This window comes from Hylobates moloch, unplaced genomic scaffold (assembly GCF_009828535.3).
Source record: "Hylobates moloch isolate HMO894 unplaced genomic scaffold, HMol_V3 SCAFFOLD_7, whole genome shotgun sequence".
Lineage (NCBI taxonomy): Eukaryota > Metazoa > Chordata > Mammalia > Primates > Hylobatidae > Hylobates > Hylobates moloch.
This window is the reverse complement of record NW_026652282.1, coordinates 126545492-126568213: the sequence shown is the minus strand read 5'-3', so window position 1 is coordinate 126568213 and position 22722 is coordinate 126545492. Positions and strand designations below refer to the sequence as shown.

Below are 22722 nucleotides of genomic sequence, written 5' to 3'. Positions count from 1 at the left end.
TTTTTCTTCTTGAGACGGAGTCTCGCTCTGTCGCCCAGGCTCAGGCTGGAGTGCAGTGGCGCAATCTCGGCTCACTGCAAGCTCTGCCTCCCGGGTTCACGCCATTCTCCTGTCTCAGCCTCTCCGAGTAGCTGGGACTACAGGCGCCCGCCACCACGCCCGGCTAATTTTTTGTATTTTTAGTAGAGACGGGGTTTCACCGCGATCTCGATCTCCTGACCTCGTGATCCGCCCGCCTCGGCCTCCCAAAGTGCTGGGATTACAAGCGTGAGCCACCGCGCCCGGCCGACATTTGCATTTTTAAAAAGTGGTCTCAGCGTGCAGCACTACCAGGAGCGCTTCTCAACTTCATTGCCTTATGAATCACCTGGACTTCGAGTTGAAACAGATTCTGACTCAGTGGTTCCGGGATGGGCCCGGAGAGCTTTTTCTTCTCATTTCCATCAAGCTCCCAGGTGATGCCAACAGTGTTGCTCCGTGGCTCCCACTCAGAGCAGCAAGCCACATCATAATCACCTGAGGGGTTTTTACAAAACTACAAATTCCTGGCGTCATGCCTGGAGTTTCTGATTCAGTAGGTCTGGGGTGGGGCCCAAGAGCTTTACTTGAGAAGGCTCTTGCTTTCAATGTTTCACCATAAAGTATTATGTTTACTTTAGGTTTTGTGTGGGGGCACTTCTAGTGTACATTTTTTTCGGTCATAAGTGGATGTTGAGTTTTATCAAACCCCTTTTCTTCCTTTATGGAGATAGGTTTTTGGTTTGTGTTTTTGTAGAGAGGGCTTCTTACTGTGTTACCCAGGCTGGTCTCAAACTCCTGGCCTCAAGCAGTTCTCCCGCCTCAGCCTCCCAAAGTGCTTAGGATTACAGGCGTGAGGGAGAACCTGTGTTTTCCCTCCTTGAGCTTGTTCATGTGGTAGGCTATTTTAAGGGATTTTCTAATATAACTTTGTAGCATTAACTAAGTTTGTATTGCTGGGATAAACTCAACAGGGCCAAGTTCTTTCTTACTGCTGGGTTTGATTGCTAATACTTTCTTTAGGATTTTTACATCTTATATACATAAGATTTGGTATTAGTTTTCCTGTGCTGTCTTGGTCTAGTTGAGTATCATACTTATGCTAGCCTTATAAAGTGAGTTGAGGTATTCCCTTTTTCTGTTCTCTGGAAGTTTGTACAAGATTGGAGTTACTGGTTCCCTGAATGTTGCTAGAACTTGGATATACAGCTGCCTGGGCCTGGAAGATTTTAAACTACTAGCAAATGTCTGCCAAATCTATAGCTGTGTTTGTCTTTTCATTCCTGCATCCTACTATTGTTTGTGCCCTCTGTTTTTCTTCATTAGTCTAACCAGAGGTTTGTCAGTTGTGGTTATGGCACCAACTTGATAATATAATTATGTTCATTTGTTTCCATTTTAGGGCTTTTCGCCCGCTTTTTTGATTAATTTTTAACGAGTAAAAACTTTATATGATTTTAAAGTCAAATTTATGTCAAGGTATATTCAGAAAAGTCTTGCTTTCACCCCTATCTCTGACCAGGTATTCTGTTTCCTTTCCCCCCGTAGATTATCAGTTTTATTGGTTTGTTCTTCTAAGTATCTTTTGCAAATTTGAGCAAGCACGTACATGTATTTTCCCCTTTTCTTGCACAAAAACATATTTCATACACTATTCAACCTCTTGCCCTTTTCACTTAAAGAGTATACCAGGAATCATTCTTCATTTTCTCCTCCTTTCTTTAGATTTATTCTGCTGTTTGGATGTTTCAAAACATGGTATTTTCATGATTATTTAGTTGTGATATGTTCTATTTTCTATTATGATTTCATTCACCTGTGAGCTGTTTAGAAGTACATTTTTACTTAGAAATGTATTTTCTATGTATTTTCAAAACTGATTTACAACTTAACTGCATTATGGTGAAAGAATATGATGTGAACACTCGTAGTTCTTTGAAATTTGTCAAGGATAGGCTTATGTGGTATTTTTGTGGCTGGATTCTTTCACTTAGCATACTGCTTTTTATATTCATTTTTGTGTTGTTGCATGTATCAGCAGTTCCTGACTTTCTGTTGCTGAGTAGTATTCCATAGTACGGTTATAATGTAATTTATTCATTCAGTAGTTGATCATTTGAGTTGATTCAGTTTTTGGCCATTTTGAAAAAAAGCTGCCATGAACATTCACATACAAGTATTTGTGTGGACTCATGTTTTTATTTGCTTCGTGTAAATACTTAGGTGTGGCATTGCTGGGCCATATGTTTAGTGTATGTTTAACTTTACAAGGAACTGTCAAACTGTTTTCCAAAGTGGCCATGCCATTGTGCCATTTTGCATTCCTGCTGGCTTTGTCTGCCTTTAAAATGTTAGCCATTTGACTGGGTATATAATGGTGTCTCGTTGTATTTTTAACTTACAAATTCCTAGTGACTAGTAATAGTGAGCATGTCTTTATGTGCTTGTTGGCCATTAAGTTTATCTTCTTTGGTGAAGTATTTGCTGAAATCTTGTGCCCATTTCTTATTAAATTGGATTGTCTGTCTGAAGTTGTGAGGGTTCTTTTTATATTCTGGATACAAGTACTTCATCAGATATGTGATTTGCAAGCATGTTCTCTCAAACTGTGGTTTGCCTTTCATTTTCTTAGCTGTGTCTGTGCAAGAGCAAGGATTTTTAATTTTGATGAAGTCCTATTTACTTTTTTCCCTCTTATGGTTTGAGCTTTTGTGTTTTAAGATATCTTTACTTAACCTAAGTTCACACAAATTTTCTCCTGTGTTCCTTCCAGAACTTTTTTAGTCCTGCTCTTATGTTTAGATCTGTTTTGGCAGACAGATCTTTCCAACCCCTGGTGTTTATACCTGTGTGATCCCCCTTCCCTTGAGTGTGAGCAGGACCTGTGACTTGCTTCTAGAATATAGACTAGAATATGGAAAAAGCGTAGGCATTCTACAGATATAATTAAGGTCACAACCAGTAGATTTTGAATTAATCAAAAGAGAATTTATCCTGGGTAGGCCTGAATTAATCAGCACAAAACCCTTAAAAGGTCTGGGTCCTCCCTGAGGTGAGATTCTCTTTGCTGACTTGTTGATGTGAGCAGCCACACTGAGGAAGGCCACATAGAAAGGAACTGCAGGTGGTCTCTAGGAACTAAAAGCTGCTTAGCAAAAAGCCAGGGCCCTCACCCATGCAGCCTAAAAGAAATGAGTTCTGCCAACACTCTGAATGAGCTTGGAAGCAGATTTTCCCCAGTTGAGCCTCCAGATGAGAATGCAGCCTGGCCATTACCTTGATTGCAACTTTGTGAGACCCTGAGCAGGACCCAGCTAAGCTGTGCCTGGACACCTGACCCACAGAAACTGTGAGATGATAAATGTGTGCTGTTCATGGCTGCTAAGTTTGTTTTTCAGCAATATAAAACTAGTATGTCTATGTTCCATTTCAGGTTAATTTTGTATATTTTGTGAAGTAAGGGTAAAGAGTCATTTATTTTTCCATATGGACATCAGACTGTTCCAGCAGCAGTTGTGGGAAAAGGCCCACACATTTTGGTAATTTTGTTGAAAATCGATTGACCATTGCTAGGACCTCAAAAAGAAGGGCCTAATTATAGTCTCTGTTCTGTTCCATTGATCTGTATGTCTATCCTTATACCAGTACTACAGTGTCTTGATTACTGAGGCATTATAATAAGTCTGGGGATCAGGTAGTGGAAGTACTGCAACTTTTTTTTTTTTTTCTTTTCAAGATTGTTTTGAGTATTCTTGGTCGCTTGCCTTTCCGTACAAATTTTGGAATCATCTTGTCCAAGCCTGTTGGGATTTTGATAGGGATTTCATTGACTTTGTAGATCAATATTGACATCATGACAATTAGGAGTCTTTGATCCTTGAGCATGTGATATATATCTATATATCTATATCTATATCTATATCTGTCTGTCTGTCTATCTATCTATCTATCTATCTATCTGTATATTTTTGTTCTGAGATGGAGTTTCGCTTTTATTGCCCAGGCTGGAGTGCAATGGTGTGATCTCAGCTCACTGCAACCTCCGCCTCCTGGGTTCAAGCGATTCTCCCGCCTCAGCCTCCTGAGTAGCTGGGATTACAGGCGCCCGCCACCACACCCAGCTAATTTTGTATTTTTAGTAGAGACGGAGTTTCTCCATGTTGGTCAGGCTGGTCTTGAACTCCTGACCTCAGGTGATCTGCCCACCTCGGCCTCCCAAAGTGCTGGGATTACAGGCATGAGCCACCACACCCGGCCCAAGCATGCAATATTTCTCCTTGTATTTAGGTCTTTAATTTCTCTCAGCAGTGTTTTGTAGTTTTCAGTGTGTGATTCTTGTACGTATTTTGTTCAGTGTTTCCCTAAATATTTCATTTTTTTTTTTTTTGGTATTGCAAATGACTTTTTTTAAAATAAAGTTTTTTGAGACAGGGTCTTGTTCTGTTACCTAAGCTGGAGTGCAGTGGCATGATGGTGGCTCACTGTAGCCTCAACCTCCTGGGCTAAAGTGATCCTCCCTCCTCAGCCTCTCGAGTAGCTGAAGACTACAGGTGCATGCCCCCATGCCCAGCTAATTTTTTTTTTATGTTTCGTAGAGATAGGGTCTTGCTGTATTGCCCAGGCTGGTCTCAAATTCCTGGGCTCAAGTAGTCCTCCTGCCTCAGCCTCCCAAAGTACTGAGATTACAGGCATGAACCACAGCACTGGGCCAGTATTTTTATATTTCAGTGTTCATATGTTCATTGCTAACAATACAAATATAATTAATTTTTATATTGGCTTTGTGTTTTATGCAGCCTTACTAAATTTACTTATTCTAGTAGTTTTTTTGTGTATTCTTAGGATTTTTTTGCATACATGATTATGTTGTCTGTAAATACAGTTTTACTTCTTCTTTCCAATATGTTATATGTTTTGAACTTGCTAGAAGCTCTAAAAGATGTTAAATACAAGTGATAAGAGTGACCGTCCTTGCCTTATTCCCACTCTTATTGGTGAAAGAAGAAATGCTTTCTAACTAAGTGTGATGTCAGCTGAAGGTTTTTCATAGGTGCCCTTGACAATTCCTGATTTCCTGAGGGTGTTTTTAAAAATCATGGATAGATGTTGAATTACGTTAATAGAAGCCACGTCTCAGATACAATCTTCAGGAAGATAGCACACCTCATGAATAGTCTTACTGACTATACATATCACCACATTTATACCCATTCTTAACCACCACTACCCAGCTTTTCCTCCTAGTGTCGATAACAGAATTTCCATCTGGAGCTTGGGAATTCTTTGTGGAGCAACATATACTGCTCCTTCAAAAGACATAGAACTTCTCTGCGAGATTCACATGTATCATTATTTTAGAACTGGAATTTCTTCGTCCTCTCTTTCCTTGCCATTCTTTTACACTGGTTTTGGTTCTTCTTCATCTTCTTGCCTTTTTTATTTCTGCCTTTTTTTTAAGGTTATTTCTTCCCCATCTGTGAAACCTTCTCTGCCAATGTGCCAAGTTATAAAAATATGTACGTCAGTCCTTTCACCTTCTTCTGTAACAAGGATAGGTGGTTGTTTCTATTTGTGGCTGGAAGAAGTAACTGCTCCAAGTATGAAGATAACTATTGTCCATACTCTCTAGGTCATGGCAAGTCTTTCTCCTTCTGATTCTCCCTGGATCCTAATTAAGCCATCTTTGGGGATTCCCTTTGCATACGCCTTCTCTACTATGGCAAACTGCCTGCTGGGCAAGCTACCACTCCTACTGCTTATCTCTGCTAACCTTTAAGGTCAACCTGCTCTTGCAAATTAGGACTAATTAAGATGTATAAAGCCCAACATTTTCAACAATCAAAAAGAAATGTAGGCAGCGTTCCAGAAGCCCCATGTAGAGGAAAGTCAGGAAGTTCCAAATCCACATTATTCAATGTATTTTGGAACTCTTCTTTGGATTGACTTCAGAGACCATGGCACCTTTAAAAAAATATCCTCAAAGGCTCTAGGCCGAAATCATTTTGTATCACCTCTATTAATATATAGAATGGGCACCGGTGCTGTGTAGAGCATTGGTTTTGGTTTAAAAATTGAGATATGGTTAAAGTTCATGAGATGGTACCTTATGTAGCTTTAAATTCCAAAGGCAGTTTCAAAAGAATAATTCAAAGAATACTTTGAACAGTGGCCACATTGCTGGAATTTGTGTACACCATCAAAGGGGACTACTTTGAAGAATAACTCAGCTATATATGATCTGACAGGCTTTTTAACAAATGCCTCATTACATGATAGTTGCACCTCATGGGGTATTTTGTGCACTAGTAGTAAAAACTTTCTCCTTTTAAAAGATAGTTTTAATAAAGGCTAAGTGGATACAAATAAATATTTCAGTAGACAATCAAGGGTTGTACTGTTTCAGTGACTCACAGACATGGATTTCAGGGGAAAAAGCCTATTGACTCATCTTTAAAGAAGTGAAGTCTAGGGTTCTTCTTTGTGACCATCAGATTTTATCACATGGATGAAAAGATTCTGAAAAGATTTTTTTATCCAGCTGTGCAAGCAGGAGGCATGATGTCCTCATTTTAATATGATCATCTGTGACAGAATGAGAATAACAGGTATCTATCTGTTAGTGGATGAGAGGGCCGGTCAGATTGCCTGGATTTCAGTTCCACTTTTGACAGTTATTAGCGGACAAATTGTTTAACCTTCCTGTTCCTTGTGTTTGTCAGTTGTCATATGATGATAGTAATACCTAGTTGCCTTTTAAGGTTTTGGTGGGGATTAAATGACTTAATCTGTGATTAGAACAATGTCTGACAGGTAGTAGATGATCAGTAAATGAAAGCAGTGATCATTAGCATAAGCAGACACTCTGTTTTGCTTTAATTGTATCACCTCTGTTATTGTCTTTATTACTATTTAACCTTTTTTATACATATTCATTGTCTTTGTTGTTATCTAAACATTTGTTTGTCATCTTCCCAACTCAATTTTTAGCTCCTTGAAGACATATCTCAATTTTTTTTGTTGAGGGGAGGGGGAAATCTCCATTGTGGTCCAGAGTAGTTGCCCACTATATAGTTACTGATTGTGAACTCTTTGGAAACAAAATTAAATAATGATATATGCTGAGTTAGGAGTATCTCAGAATGATTGGCTTGTCATTTCATTATTTCTTCTAAAAAACCGTATTATTATTTCAGTACTGGTTAATTTAATAGGTGTTCATTGAATGCTTATGGGTAGATTGACAAATAAAATTGTTCTGAATGTAACCATATGTTGACATGACCATTTTGTAGATTGTTAATTTCTGTAGCCAACCTCCTGCCTATTATGGGTTGAATTGTGTCCCCTAAAAAGATATACTGAAGCGCTAGTCCCTATTTCCTCAGACTGTGGTCTTGTTTGTTATTGCAGTTGTAGTTAGTTAAGATGAGGTCATGCAGCACTGGAGTAGGGTGGACTCCTCATCCAGCATGACTGGGGTCCTTATGAAAGAGGAAAGCACCATGTGAAAACACAGACACACAGGGAGAAAGCCATGTGACAACAGGCAGAGATTGGAGTGGTGAAGCTGCAAGCCAAGGAATGCCAAGGATTGCAGCCACCACCAGAAGCTAAGGAGAGGCAAGGAAGCATTCTCCCCTAGAGGCTCCAGACGGCACGGCACATGGCCTAGCCCACACCTTGATTTTGGACTTTGGCCTCCAGAACTGTGAGAGAATTTATTTCTGTTCTTTTAGGCCATCCAGTTTGTGGGACTTGTTTACAGCAGCCCCAGGACACCAATACACTGCCCATCTGCTTGAATTAGAGTGTTGACAAGCTTGGGATTTCATTTCAAACGGTGGATTTGCCTGTGTTTTCATCTGTTATCCATCCTCTCCAGATACTTTGATTTAAATATATTAAATATAAATATATAATTAAATATAATTTATATAATTTATAATTTATATATTTAAATATATATTTCCCATACCTGCTCTGGCAGCAAATATATATATATATCTATATATATATATCTATATATCTATATATGAAAATCTGGCACAAAAATACAGTTCTTACATGCATGCTGGGAATGGGAGACAACAGCACTGTTTATAAGTGAAACCTGGAAACAGCTCAAATGATCACTGGGAGGAGAATGGAAAAACCAAGTGCAAAGCAGTGGACTGCTATGCAGCTGTGAAAATGAGTGGAACACAACTATATGCATCAACATTTATGACTCTCAATAACACTGTGTGAGAAAAGCAAGTGACAGAAGAATATATAATGATTCCATTTACATACAACTTCAGAAACATGGAAAATCATATTATTTAGGGATGTATACATATGTGGAAAATTTTAAAGATATGCAAGGGAATTATAAACCTAAAAATCAGCCCTAGGGAGGTCGGTTGGAGTACCTTTAATGGCTGATGACTAACTTCTCCAAAGTCATGAAAGTTTATGAGGGTGATACTACATTTGTTTCTTCACTGAATACTGAGTACCCACACTGTGCTTTGTGCTGGTTCCAGCATGGAAAGCATGGTCCTTGGCCTTAGGAAGTTCTAGAAATCTAAGAGACGGGACACACAATGTCAAGGCATAAGTACAGGGTGAGAAATGAAATACGGTCGTCCCTTGGTATTTGCGGGAAACTGGTTCCAGGACCCCCGAGGATACCAAAATCCTTGGATGCCCAAGTCCTTGATATAAAATGGCATAGTATTTGCATATAACCTTCCATATCCTCCTGTGTACTTGCAGTCCTCTATAGATTACTTATAATACCTAATACAATGGAAATGCTATGTAAATACAAATAAAAATTAGTATTTGAAGTATTTTTCTATTTGTATTATTTGTATTTGTATTATTTTTTGTCATACTGTTATTTTTGTGTTTCTTCCCAAATATTTTTGATCCGCAGTTGGTTGAATCCCTAGATGTGGAACTCCTGGATGTGGAGGGCTGACCATATTAGAAATATGTATGGTGTACAGAGAAGTGGAGAGAGAAAGAGAGAGGGAGTGTGTGCGTGTGTATATGGGTGGGGGGGAGGTCAGGAAAAGCTTTCTATGTTTTGAAGCAGGTAAATGACAACAAAGCAGATGCCAACGAAGCCCCTGCTTCTGCCTTCAAATGAGAGTACCTAGAGGAATTGTTTCAAATGGCAGGTTATCTCCAACCTTTTCTCCTCTCTTCAGTTTTCTAGATACTGTGCACATCCACTCTAGAGTTCCGTTTTCCCCCCCTCCTCCACTACTGATTCTGCTCGGAAGAATCTTCATCAGTAATGCCCAATGCCTGGGCTTTTCTTTGGGGTCCTTTAGCCCAGACCTGAGAAGGTTCTTGGAAAGTAAGGAGATGTTTTGATCTGGCACCTTTGTTACTATCATAGTTATAACTATTTATACGTTTTTATTCTTCAACAATTACTGTTTTAACTTTTGCTAAATAAGTTACTGTTTACTTATAAATTTAAAATGTACTTTTTGTGAATAGTTCTCACAAGGGAAAATAGTTCAATAAAATACAGTTTTTTTCATTGAGCACATCAGCTGGGTTCATGAGTTTTGGAATTGGCAGACGCATGGGAACTTGATCTTGTTCCTATTTTAAAACTTTGTTTACTGGCAGGTATTTGTTAAAAAATCCATTGGTGAGTTTAATGACCTGTTTAAATGTGTGCAGTATTTGCCGTGTAGCCTTTGTACATTAAAAACAGATAACCTGATAGTAGTTGACTTTTCTAATAGTTTACTTACCATATCACTTTCAATTTACGAAGAATTTCTAAAGTTACCCTGTTCCATGGCCACAGCTCATGCCACTAAAGCCAATCAGCTGTCTTGAAGATGTGCCATTTGTCGTGAGGGGACCAAGAAATAGGGTGAAGAGATCAGCCCAACTCCATCACTAGCCACTGGAAAAAATGATTCAAAATGCATTCTCCACTGGGTCTGAATTATATTATTTTAAGCCAAAGGTCTTTGCAACATTTAAAGAAATAGGGGTAGGTATATCATCATGTTTAAAATGAATTGTAAATATCAAAATTATACAGAGAGTGAGATTTTAAATGAAATACTATATAGCATCTTGTAATTTTCAAAGAGGAATCATCAAACCAAATATACTGTAGCCCTAAGATTTGAAGTGACCAAGACAAATCGAGAAGCTCTAATGTATCTGTTACATGTGTCTATGTGGACAGTAAGCCACTTACTTGGGGGATCCTTTTTTGGAGTAAATATAGTTAGATTTCTAGCCTATTTTTAGATACCCGAGCCTGAATAGAAAGTAATGAGATGAGATCTGTATGTTAAGGATTTCACAGAAAGTTTCCCTGGGCTAGGAGTCAAGTGTTTTCTTTTTTTAATGGAAGGAGGCATATTTGAAGGTAAACTACTGTAAGGCTGATTAGAGTCTTGGCAAGATTAGATTGATCATCTTAGAAAACCTGTGTGCAGAATGGTTAGGCAATCAAGGATATGGTATATTTTGTGGACAACCAGCCTAACATATTAGCACCAGTTTGGGGAGTGACTTAAGAGTTCATTGGGCTGGGTGTGGTGGCTCATGCCTGTAATCCTAGCACCACGGGAGGAGGCCGATGTGGGTGGATCACTTGAGGTCAGGGGTTCGAGACCAGCCTGGCCAACATGATGAAATCCTGTCGCTACTAAAAATACAAAAATTATCTGGGCATGGTGGCGCACATCTGTAATCCCAGCTCCTCGGGAGGCTGAGGCAGGAGAATCACTCAAACGCAGGAGGCAGAGGTTACAGTGAGCTGAGGTGGTGCCACTGCACTCCAGCCTGGGCGACAGAGTGAGACTCTGTCTCAAAAAAAAAAAAAGCATAAAGCATCTCTGGTAGGAGGAAGGGAACTGGTATTTGAGCATCTTTGTTGTGCCATCTGCTGTGCTATAATTTTACCTGTTGCTCATGACAGCACCGTGAGGGCTGGTATCACGCCCATTTTACAGACTGGAAACTGCAGTAATTAAGTGACAGAATTGGGATCTGAAACACAAATTGGTCTGAATACAGAATCCCTTCCTTTTTTTCAACTGTATCACACTGTTTTGTAGGTGAGCATAGTGGCATTTTGACAAGCTCTCAATGGTGGGGTTAATAGCTTGTTTTTTAGTTCAAGAGAATATGATTATTATGTACTTTGGCTGAAGACAGTTCCCATGGGAATTATTTTAATAACTTAATGCAGGGCGTGACAGCCTGTTTTTGTAAATAAATTTTATTGGAATATAGCCCATCATTTATTTACATATTGCTGCTTCAGTGCTACAACGGAGTACTGAGTAGTTGCAACAGAAATGTCTGGGTATCTGGCCCTTTACACGGAAAGTTTGTCAGTCCCTTGTTGAAAGGAAAATGTATAAAAATGAACCAAACTTCTGCTTTTGCAGACCATAGTTTATTTTCATGTGAGTTGAGCACTTCTTCCCCCCAATAAGCAAATATATGTGTTAAATTGATGGTGTACCTGGTCTCAAAATGGCTGGAATATGAACATTTATCTTTGTTCACAGTGATTTGGTTGAGGACGTCTCAAGGTATGTTTCATTTTTTTGCCTCCTAGGTGGCCTACAATCCAAGCTACTTTAATGCAAAAAATCAGAATAAGTTTATAGTAAATCCTGCATGTACTGGCGCTCCAGGTACAGAACTCTGTGAATGGTTCTCATTGGGGGTGACACTCCCCCTAGAGGCCAAATTGGAAATGGGGGTATGTTTTGGTTATGGTGTAATTCATTGAAAAATACATTATTTTATTATAAATCACTGTCCTTTTATTTCTCCTTTATATTGGAGTTAGTACAGTATATTGATTTTTTTTTTATCATGTTTAGATTGATGATATCCATGGTTTTCATTTCAGCCTAGCAAAGGGGACTTTACAGAAATTTGTTTTATAAAAAGGGAGTTTTGGGTCTGATAGTATTGAGCACCACTGCCAAAGAGATTTGGCATCTTTTTCAAAACAGACTTCTAAGTAAGGCAACTACCTTAGAAAGACCTGGAATTCTGAACGGAGAGGCTGCTTGTTCTCTGACAAACTTTAGAAGTCAAGTTTTAAGTCTCAGTATGTTTCCATAAGCAGCATCTTTCCAGAGAAAGAGCATGATTGAACTTAACGTAAATGCCAACACAGAGTCATAGACCACATTAAGGCTCATCAAAAGACAAAGGCTGCATACCTTTGTCGCTGTTTTGTTTGTATACACAAAAGTTCAGAAAAACAGCTCAGAGCCATTGATCTCAACTCAGGTGACGATGGGAAATAGAGCTCTCCGTGGTGTTTACATTTTGCTTACAAAGGCCCTATGAGGCAGAGATCAAAATTATTTTCTAGTTCTGCTGCTTTTAGATTTTTAACATAAGCGTTAAAATGGCATGCATTTTTTAATGTTTTTAGTTATGTGTGCTTCAGGTTTGTGTATTGTTGTTTTTCATATTCAACAGAAAAGGAAAAACAGTTCCTAAGTCTGGAAAAACGGTGCAGTGAAAGAGGTTTTATATCTGCCTCCACAGATTCAAGTGACCAATCCCAGCCCCCTGTACTGGGACGGCTGTACCTTAATTTGAAATGTCTGCTTCATGGAAAAGTCTATAAGGGAAGATAGCATTACTCAAATTATTTTCAGTGCAAATCATTTCAAAGGGGTACAAGTTAACCCTGCAGTTAACTGCATAACAGTATATACACTTAAATCTGCTGCCCAGAACCACCCTGCCTGGACCATCCTGATTAGCCAAGGCCTTGTCGTACCATTTCAAACATAAGTTTGTATGAACCTCTGGCTTAAGTGAAATATACACTGCCAACAACTGTTATGTTCCTTGGCCAATCCTTAATTGCCCAGTTCATTCACTCATTTAACAAATACCTGTTAAGTATCTTTTGGGTGCCAGGCACGGTTACAGGTACTGTAAATAAATAAAACAGATCAAATTCTTGGGGCTTAGAGGCCCCAAAGGTTGGTTGGCTGGGTGAGTTGAGTTCTGTTAACTATGTTTCTTAGTCTCAAGCTGTTCTACTGAGATTGGGACCAGTCATGTGCAACCTGGTTTCCTTCCAGAGACCACTTACAAGCACTTTTCTGTAGGTAGAAGGGACTCTGCAGTGCAAGGAGACCTAGGCTGGAGTTGGCCCTGCCAGTAAGTCACTCCAGGACCTTGTCACACACCCTCTAGGCCCCCCTCATCTCCTCTGTAACAGGAGAGGGTTGGGCTTAAATCGTCTCAAAGGTTATTTTGGGGAATCAGAAATGATAGAAGTCTACCTCTGGTTAGAATGCTGTAGTTAACATGTATATACGGAATCAACTTTTAATTTTTGCTTTAAAGCCAAGGTAGCCAAAAATCAACATTTTTTGGTTTGTTTTTTAAATAAAAAGGATAAAAAACTTGATTTTTAGGGCTTTGGGATGAAATACTCTGTAACCAAAAGAGTAGCTGATTTTTGTAGACGTCACCGTAACTTCTAATTATCATCCAACTGCCTTTACGCTAACGTAGTCATTTTATACACGAAGACATGGATGAGCTTTCTTTGCTTGGTAAGTTAGAGACAGCCCAGGGCTTGTACACACCTGTCTAGTACATTTTCCAAAGTATTACACTGCTTCCCATTTTCCTATTAGAGCCATTATTGTCATGTTTTTTTTTTTGTTTGTTTGTTTGTTGGAAGCAAAAAGCACTTTATAACTGAGTGGCTGCTAGCCATGAGCTATCCCTGTATTAGTTAACTTTTCTCCTAGTATTTCCAAGGTCAGAACTAATTTGTAGAATTGGCTAAGACATTGACATTCACTAGTTATCCTTTTGTGCTCATAAAAATTAAAAATTTTAAAAATGCTAGTAATTTGTTAACAGATACACTGTGTGGTTCCAAGCCCTTCATGAATGTATTAATTCATTTGTTTCACCTACTAATATTGATGTAAAATGGGGGTAATAGCAACCAAAGCCCAGAGAAATTAAAGAACCTACTCAAGGTCAAATGGTGAGTTGCAGAGTTGGAATTTGAATGTAGTCAGCTGCAACATTTGTGCACACCAGCATGATGCTGTTCCAGCTTCTGTAAACTTCAGGGATCAATCAAAACCATTCAACAAAGAGAGGCTCACTGATGAGATTAAAATCTCATTTTAAAGTAAGCCTCATTGTGGAGCTGGCACATGTTATCTGGACCTTTGGATTTCTCGGATGTGTACTTGATCCAGCTATTAACAGTAGTAGTAGTGTCTGGTGTTACTCTAAAAATTAGAGCTTTAGACATAAAGACTGCATATTGTTCGGTTTCATTTATATGAAATTCCCAAAGTGGGCAAATTTATAGAGATAGCAAATTCGTGGTTGCTGGAGGATTGGGAGTGCTGGGTGACTGCTAATGGGTATGGGGTGGGGTTTCTCTTTGGGATGATAAAAGTGTTCTGAAATTGATTGTGGTGATGAGTGGCACAACTTTGGATATACTGAAAACCTTTAAATTGTACACTTGAAAAGGGTGAACTGTATGGTATGTGAGTTGTAGTAAAACAGCTAAATGAAGGGAAAATGAGGGCTTTCTTCCTTTATATTCATTTTAAATTGAAATTTTTTTCATGAAAATCAGAAATAGCAGGAAGACTCATCATTCTTTTATGGCCCACGAATAAACAGGGTGGTGACGTTGACTGAGTTGACTGTACAACCAGGATTTTAGATTTTTTCTACTGACTTGATAGTAAGAATTTAACTTTTTGTTTTAAAATGTTGACTTACATTAGTGAAGCATTTTAAATATTAAAGTATCTATGCTAAAAGGTAATTTTATATTTGTTACTGAAGAAAATCTGCCCCTAATACATAGTCTTGTTTTGTCAATAGAAAAATTTCAGAGCAGATACATCTGACTTGCTCCATAGTTCATCTCATCCATTCTGCTATCTCTGAGAATAATGGGTTATTTTGCTTGGACATGAACTTAAGGTTAGAAAGGTTTTTCAAAGCATATTTTACTATTTTGTCTGAATTTAATTCATTTTAGTGTTATTCATTAATCTTTTTAAAAAGTTACTTTTAATTTTGCATTGTGCTACCTGTAGGTAGTTTCAGCTCTTCTAAGTTGAGTATCTCTTTCTATAAAGACGTATTTTGCTCTAATTGTTAATTTTCAAGCATCAGTGGTAGTTGCCGAGTTCCAGTGTTCTGGGATTTGGTGAACTAGTATACATGTTTGCCCCATCATGACATTTCACCGTATTGTATATTTGCCGCATAATCGTTCACCAGATAGTTGGGAGTTCCAGTGTGTGCCAGGATACAGCCGCGAACCAGACAGACACAAGCCTTGGCCTTGTAGTGTTGAACTCTCATGGGGGAATCCTGACAGTCCTAACCTTGTAAGATGGCCCCTATCTGGCCATCTCCCCACCTCCACATCCTGGTGGCTGTCTTTTTCTGTGACTTCGTCACCTCTCTTGACTATTTCTTAAGGACAGTGGCCAGCACTGTGAAGCTATTAAATCCCACTAGGTTTTGTGCCAAGGTATGTTAACCCATTTATGCCTAGTGTTCCACTATTGGAACGCTAAGCTTGTGGGAGTTATTTACATCCTACTGCTCAAGGTCATCACCAAGGTCTGATTTTTCACAAAAATAATTTGCAACCTCCGGCATAAATGGGTTAATGTTCTCCATTGCTGGATTTTGTTAGTGTGTCTGGTTGCTCTTAATACAGCCTGGCAAAAAGATATTTATAAATATCCACAGTCACCTTGTTGAATTGGATGTGGTTTACCTCCCACTGACTTTATGTGTATCTATCTGTGTCCTAAACTTTGATAAAATAACCAAAGCATTACTTAGTTTTCTGTTGTTGCTGTAATCTTCTTAAGTCTAAATAAATCCTTGCATCAAAATGGTATTCGTGTATGTTCTGAATATAATGCTTTCATTTATGCCTGAATTGTGATGAATATGCACTATTTAAATGTAAATGAAGTATATACTTTCCCTAGAAAATACTGATTAAATCAAATCTTACTAATTTGATTTCAGTCAAATCCATGCCACTCTAAACTGCCATCATTTGGAGAAAACAAAATTCTTAAAAGAGAAAATAGTGTGAGTTAAATTGTCCATTCTTTTTTCATTCTGCTTGGCTGCCTCTAAATTATCTTTAAAAATTAAGGAGTATGGAAATTTGAGGCCAGTTGCACAATTAATAAACATTAAGTTTTTTTAGAGGGCAATTAGAGCACTAGGAATAAAAATTCCTGGAATGTGTGTGGCATCTTCTGCTGAGCTCCCCCTTGTGCATTTAGCTCCCCTTCTCTGTTCTCCCCTAGTCCCCTGCACCTTTATTGGAGCTCTCACATACTGCCTGTGCTCTGGTTCATCGTTTGTATGTCTCATTACCACTGGGGCCTAGTATGGAAATAGAACCTGAAAAGTAGTACCGTTTGCTCTCAGTTGCCATATTGAAGTCTCAGATGTCACATATGTTTGAAATTGCATACAAATTCAGTTGATATTGAATGTTGTCTTTCTTGGTAGAGTTTCCAGGATGGCTTCTGCATCAACTTCTAAATATAATTCACACTCCTTGGAGAATGAGTCTATTAAGAGGGTAAGTTGAATTTTCAGATTTATCTGTCTCTTTCCTTGCATTTATTTTGATATTTGAATATTAGGTCATTTTGGGCTGGCCTTTGAATTATGAATTTTATTATTCATTCACATATAAATACATTTATACATGTGGTTTCTTTATTGTCTCACTTTGTTCCAGAAAAGCTTTTTTTTTTTTTTTTTTTTTTGAGACAGAGTTTCTCTCTGTAGCCTAGGTTGAAGTGCAGTGGCGCGATCTCAGCTCTCTGCAACCTCCGCCTCCCAGATTCAAGTGATTCTCCTGCCTCAGCCTCCCGAGTAGCTGGGATTACAGGCGCGTGCTACCACACCCGGCTAATTTTTGTATTTTTAGTAGAGACAGGGTTTCACCATGTTGGCCAGGCTGGTCTTGAACTCCTGACCTCAGGTGATCCACTTGCCTCGGCCTCCCAAAGTGCTGGGATTTACAGACGTGAGCTACCACGCCCAGCCCAGAAAAGCTTTTAGATAGAATACTTTATATGTGTTAAGTGAGTTTTACATTTGTAAATCCTTTCACATAACTTCATTTTTGAAAACCTCTGTCTCGTGAAATTACTGCTAGAGCTTATGTTTAAGGTACTAGGCAATCCTCCACCCGGAAAGATTGCTGAAGGACATACTGGAAGGCTAAGTCCTGCTGAGCAGGCTGCTACGCCTTCCTAAATATTCGCATTATTTTCTAATTATTATAAAATTGTTGCATAACCAAAACAAATACAACTTTAACAGAAAATGGTTCAGGGTATCCGGGGGAGATTGTGTAATTAGAGGGAGATTTTGGAATGTGCATTCAAAGGAAGGGATTAATTTAAAATAAGCTTTTTTTCATGGCCCTTTAAGGCCCTAAGATTATCCACCAGAAAGACTAATTTATACTCCCACCAGGTGGATAGAGATGCCTAAGCAATCAGAAGGGAGCAAAAGGTGGTCTTTTCTTTTGTATTTCTTGATTACTAATGAGGTTAACCTTTTTTAAAAAAGTGTGTTTATGGTCAGGTGAGGTGGCTCATGCTTGTAATCCTAGCACTTTAGGAGGCCAAGGTGGGAGGATCACTTGAGCTCAGGAGTTCGAGACTGGCCTAGGCAACATAGTGAAACCCTGTCTCTACCAAAAAGACAAAAAATTAGCCGGGTGTGGTAGCATGCGCCCATAGTTCCAGCTACTCAGGAGGCTGAGGTGGGAGATTGTTTGAGCCTGGGAGGCAGAGGTTGCAGTGAACCGAGATCTCACCACTGCACTCCAGCCTGGGCTACAGAGTGAGATCCTGTCTCAAAATAAATAAGTAAATAAAAGTGTGTTTGTTATTAGTTTGTATTTCTTTTGTGAAGTGATTGGTCATGTCCTTTATTTGGCTTTTGGGGGTTTTGAGGGGAGTTCTTATTGATTATGTGTTCCGTGTGTGTGCGTATGTTTGTATAATTTTTTTTTGAGACAAAGTCTAACTCTGTCCCTCAGGCTGGAGTGCAGTGGCGCAATCCTGGCTCACTGCAACCTCTGCCTCCTGGGTTCAAGTGATTCTCGTGCCTCAGCCTCCCGAGTAGCTGGGATTACAGGTGTGCACCATCACACCCGGCTAATTTTTGTATTTTTAGTAGAGTTGGGGTTTCACCATGTTGGCTATGCTGGTCTTGAACTCCTGGCCTCAAGCTGTCCACCTGCCTTAGCCTCCCAAAGTGCTGGGATTACAGGCATGGACCACCACACCTGGCTTGTTCCTTATATTTTGCTAATCAGCTCTATAATATGTTGCAAGTCTTCTTCCTGGTTTATTGTTGGCCTTTTAATTGTATTTATGGTATTTTGATTTTGATTTTGAAATACTGAAGTTTAAAGTTTTTATGTAATCACATATATCAATCTATATTTTCTGTTTTGGGTGCCTACAAGGACCATCCTCATCTCCAAGATTATATATTTTTATTGTATTTAAGTATTTTTATGGTACAAGAATCAGTTCTAGACACAGGAGTAATTTCAAGAATGTAACTATAAATTCTTTGTGTAATGCTGCTCTGATATAATGTGTAGCCTATGTTAATCCCATGTTATCCTGTTTTAATCAGACCTTCACTTCCCTTATTTTGTGGTTGACCTAGAACTGTGGTATTTAAAAGGTATACTGAGTATTGCATTTGCTCGTTATGCCTGTTTTTAGTTAGTGAGAGGTAGTGTTAAAGGATGATAATTTCTTTCCTCTCTTACAATTTATGTAAGGTGTGTGGTTTTGCTTCTCACTGAGGAAGGCATTCCCGGCTGAGAACAGTTTGTTTTGCCCAACTGGTTAAAATGCTTAGCTTGCAAGTACTAGAAAATTTTTTAAATTGGCTAGGAATTTTCATTCTGCCTCTGAATGAAAAAAAAACATTAAAAATTCAGCATAACATCCCTCTTTGACAGCTTCTATCTCACCTAAATATACAATTCACATTTCTCTTGTTTCATAATAATTCTCCCCATTTGCATAGCCTCTGATAATTCACAGAAGTGTGCACAGTGGCTCACACCTGTAATCCCAGCACTTTGGAAGGCCAAGGCAGGCAGATCACTTGAGGTCAGGAGTTCAAGACCAGCCTGGCCAACATGGTGAAATCCCGTCTCTACTCAAAATGCAAAAATTAGCTGGCCGTGGTGGCACACACCTGTAGTCCCAGCTACTCAGGAGACCGAGGCATGAGAATCTCTTGAACCTGGGAGCCGGGAGGCAGACGTTGCAGTAAGCCAAGATTGCACCACTGTTGCCTGGCAACAGAGCAAGACTGTCTCAAAAAATAAAAGTGTGCTTGTATATATATTTTTTCACTCAATACTCACAAAACTGCTCTGACGGAAGCATGAGTAACTTCACTTATGAAATGATTGCAGTGTGATTTTGGACAACAAATAGAAAAAAAAATAAAATATTGCTGAAAAAAAACTTTTTGCCCAAACAGATGTTAATGATGCGTCTCAAATGTCATCAGACTAGCACCTGCAACACGTCTTTGTATTAATCCACTAGAGCAGCTGAATAACCTGAAAGACAATGGGTATCTATGGCAAATTAGGCTCTGAGAACTCACCTGCAGGTTGCAGCGGTTAATAATACTGTGCCCGCCTAGCAGAGCTGTGGAAGTGATTGAATGAGGCACATGCTTGGGAATACCTCTAAAGCCAGGAAGCCTAGAGAAACAGTAAAGTGATGTGAAGAATTTGTACAAATGGCTCCTAAGACTTTTGCCAGCTCAAAAGTTCTCTGACAGACTACTCTTTCCTCTTATCTAGGACAGGAATCTTAGTAAATGTGAGGAAGTAAGAAGAGAGGAAGGGTCTTAGTGAAATAGGAAACGCAATAGGTAATCACAATGATTTTCGGGCATTGTAATAGGATTCTGGCTAATGGCTGTAGTATTATTCAGTTAAGCCTCTATGGAATTGAAGTTTTCCTTCCTACTCTTCCCAAAAGATGGCTGAATATGAAAAAAAAGCTGCTACAGTGTATGTGTATCTATAGAACACACTTAGTATTTACTTTTTATCACGTTCCCGAAAGCTGTTAACTTTAAAGTGCTTGGAAATATAGTTTAAAAATTAATATTATTGAGAAGCATGCCAGCATTATTTAATACTAGAAGTTGACACATCTAATTAATGTTGGTGCTAGATTGTATTTTTTTGTTTGAATTTTTGTGCCAGTTTTCCCAAATGCTAAATCTCTAATGCTTTTTCTTTAAAAAACATATTTCTAGTGGCTTGTATTCCTAGTTGCTTAAAAACAGTGTGTAAATGTAACGTCATTACTTCTGATGCGTCTGTTTTGTTTCTAGACGTCTCGAGATGGAGTGAATCGGGATCTAACTGAGGCTGTTCCTCGACTTCCAGGAGAAACACTAATCACTGGTAAGGACCTGCTGACATTAAGATTTGCATAACTTGAGGAGAAGTCTGGCAGGATCAGGTGGCTTCAGTCCCGCTTACTCTTTAGCAGTCAGGCTTAGACAAATAGGCTGCCTTTGTTTAGAAGCGTTAACACAGAACTCTCTGCATCCCTTTCTTGATTAAAGAGTTCTTTCAAGAGCTTCATGCTCACAAGGGTAGTGATATTCTTGTGTCTGTACCAAAGACTGAGAATGATTTAGGGGAAAAAAATGTGGATTATCTCTTGAAAGTCTCTCATTGGAGCCATAAGCTCTCATGGTTTAAGGTTTTAAGAGCAAAATGATTTCCAGTCAATGATGCATGCCTTAAAATGATAAACTTAAAGGCTTGAAGGCTTAAGCATTCTCCTCTTTGAAATATAGGAGAACATATTGCTTTAAAATATCTTCCATTTGTCAGAAAATGGAAGTGAGTAGGTAATATTTTGATGTTATTTTTCATGATAAACATCTACTAAAAGGAAGGGATCAACTTTGGAAGGGCTAGATCACTATGGCTTAAGAATATAGAAGCTTCTGACAGCTTCTAAGCCAAATGCTAATGTTGTGGGCAAATTTTATATGTGGATTAACACCCTCCTTTCAGACTTCAATGTATTTGAAGCAGATGTGATTACCATTGTTCCAGGGAACCTTTTGATTAATTAAGATCTGGGTTGTTTAGCTTAAATGGCTAAAACCTGGTGCTAATTAGATGGCGGGCCTAAGCGAGGTACCTTTGGGAATTAGCCATACACCATGAGAAATTCTCTTGTGAGTCCACAAACTTGCACACATTCTAGTCTTGAAATGGAGACCAGTGGGATGTGTTCATCCCAATTTCTGGATAAGAGCAAAGAAGATATTTTACTTTTGATCGTCTTCACGTATGAAGTTTTGGTGGTAGGTATCAGTGCCTGAAACTTAACCCAGGTAGTAACTAACGGAACTAGAATGAAGTAGCTTTACTGAGTATTTTTTATTTAGAACTTGAGGAGAAAGGGATTTCAAAATCATTATGAGTCATTAACACATTCAAGGACATCCCTGAAAGATAAGAGAGGCATATTTCTATTAATTATTCTCATTTAGCTTCTCCTTATGTTTATTCTACCAAAGATGTACTATTCTTTTGGCCACCTGTTTTATGTCACTTCAGTGTTTGAAATGAACCTAGCCAAACTCTATTCTAGACTATTAAAAAGAGAAGGAGGTTTGGTGCGGTGGCTCACACCTGTAATCCTAGCACTTTGAGAGGCCGAAGTAGGAGGATCACTTGAGGCCAGGAATTGGAGACCAGCCTGGGCAACACAGCAAAACCTCATCTTTACTAAAAATTAAAAAATGAGCTGGGTGCAGTGGCGCATACCCATAGTCCCAGCTACTCAGGAGGCTGAAGTGGGAGGATTGCTTGAGCCTGAGAGGTTGAGGCTGCAGTGGGCCATGATTGCGCCACTGAACTCCAGCTTGGGCAATAGAGCAAGACCTTATCTCAAAAAAAAAAAAAAAAGAAAAAAAAAAGAAAAAAAGACAGAATAAGCTGGAAAGATTTCTACTGCTGACATTTATTTATTAAAAACATGATTATGTTTCTGTGGTTAGAGATTGGTAGCCTCATCTCTCAGTCTAGTGGTTAGTCCGTGAGACTGTCCCAGGTGAGTTGCCGTCCTCTGGCTGAAGTAGCTCAAATAGTTACCTTTACAACCGCCTTAGGGTAGCAGCAGCAGTATTCTCATTCACTTCTATTGTCACCTTGCCCCAGGTAGTGACAGCATTGTGGGAAAGCTCAGGGAAGCACTGTTAGTGCCTGGAGGTGGTGTGGCCCCACTAGTTCTCCCACTACCCCAACTCAACCCAGCACGGTAATGTAGAAACATTGCCAGTGCTTGCTTTCAGCCTTTTCAGTAATTTTTAAAATTGTAGTTATTCTTAGCTGAATAGTTTATATTAAATTAGTGCCATTTGTTGTGTATCTTGGTATCTATTTCCATTATTTTAGGGTACTTTTTTTATCTTAATAGACAAAGAAGTTATTTACATATGTCCTTTCAATGGCCCCATTAAGGGAAGAGTTTACATCACAAATTATCGTCTTTATTTAAGAAGTTTGGAAACGGTAAGTAGAATATAAGACCATAAAGATGACCCTAACTG

The 22722-nt window shown here is 38.9% G+C and overlaps 1 protein-coding gene across 7 annotated transcripts in view; it reads left to right on the top strand.

The window, feature by feature from the left end:
* MTM1 (myotubularin 1) overlaps positions 1-22722 on the top strand; it is a 125568-nt gene that overhangs the window by 29036 nt on the left and 73810 nt on the right. For 4 of the 7 annotated variants that reach the window (XM_058441594.1, XM_058441598.1, XM_032757788.2 and 1 more), the window contains exons 2-4: positions 16579-16651; positions 20479-20551; positions 22590-22684. In XM_058441594.1, coding sequence (XP_058297577.1) covers positions 16589-16651; positions 20479-20551; positions 22590-22684 — 231 coding nt within the window. In that variant the 5' untranslated portion in view covers positions 16579-16588. Of the gene's footprint in view, positions 1-9995; positions 10025-14985; positions 15010-16578; positions 16652-20478; positions 20552-22589; positions 22685-22722 lie in introns of those variants that run through there. The other 3 variants (XM_058441593.1, XM_058441592.1, XM_058441595.1) reach the window with 2 other exon arrangements.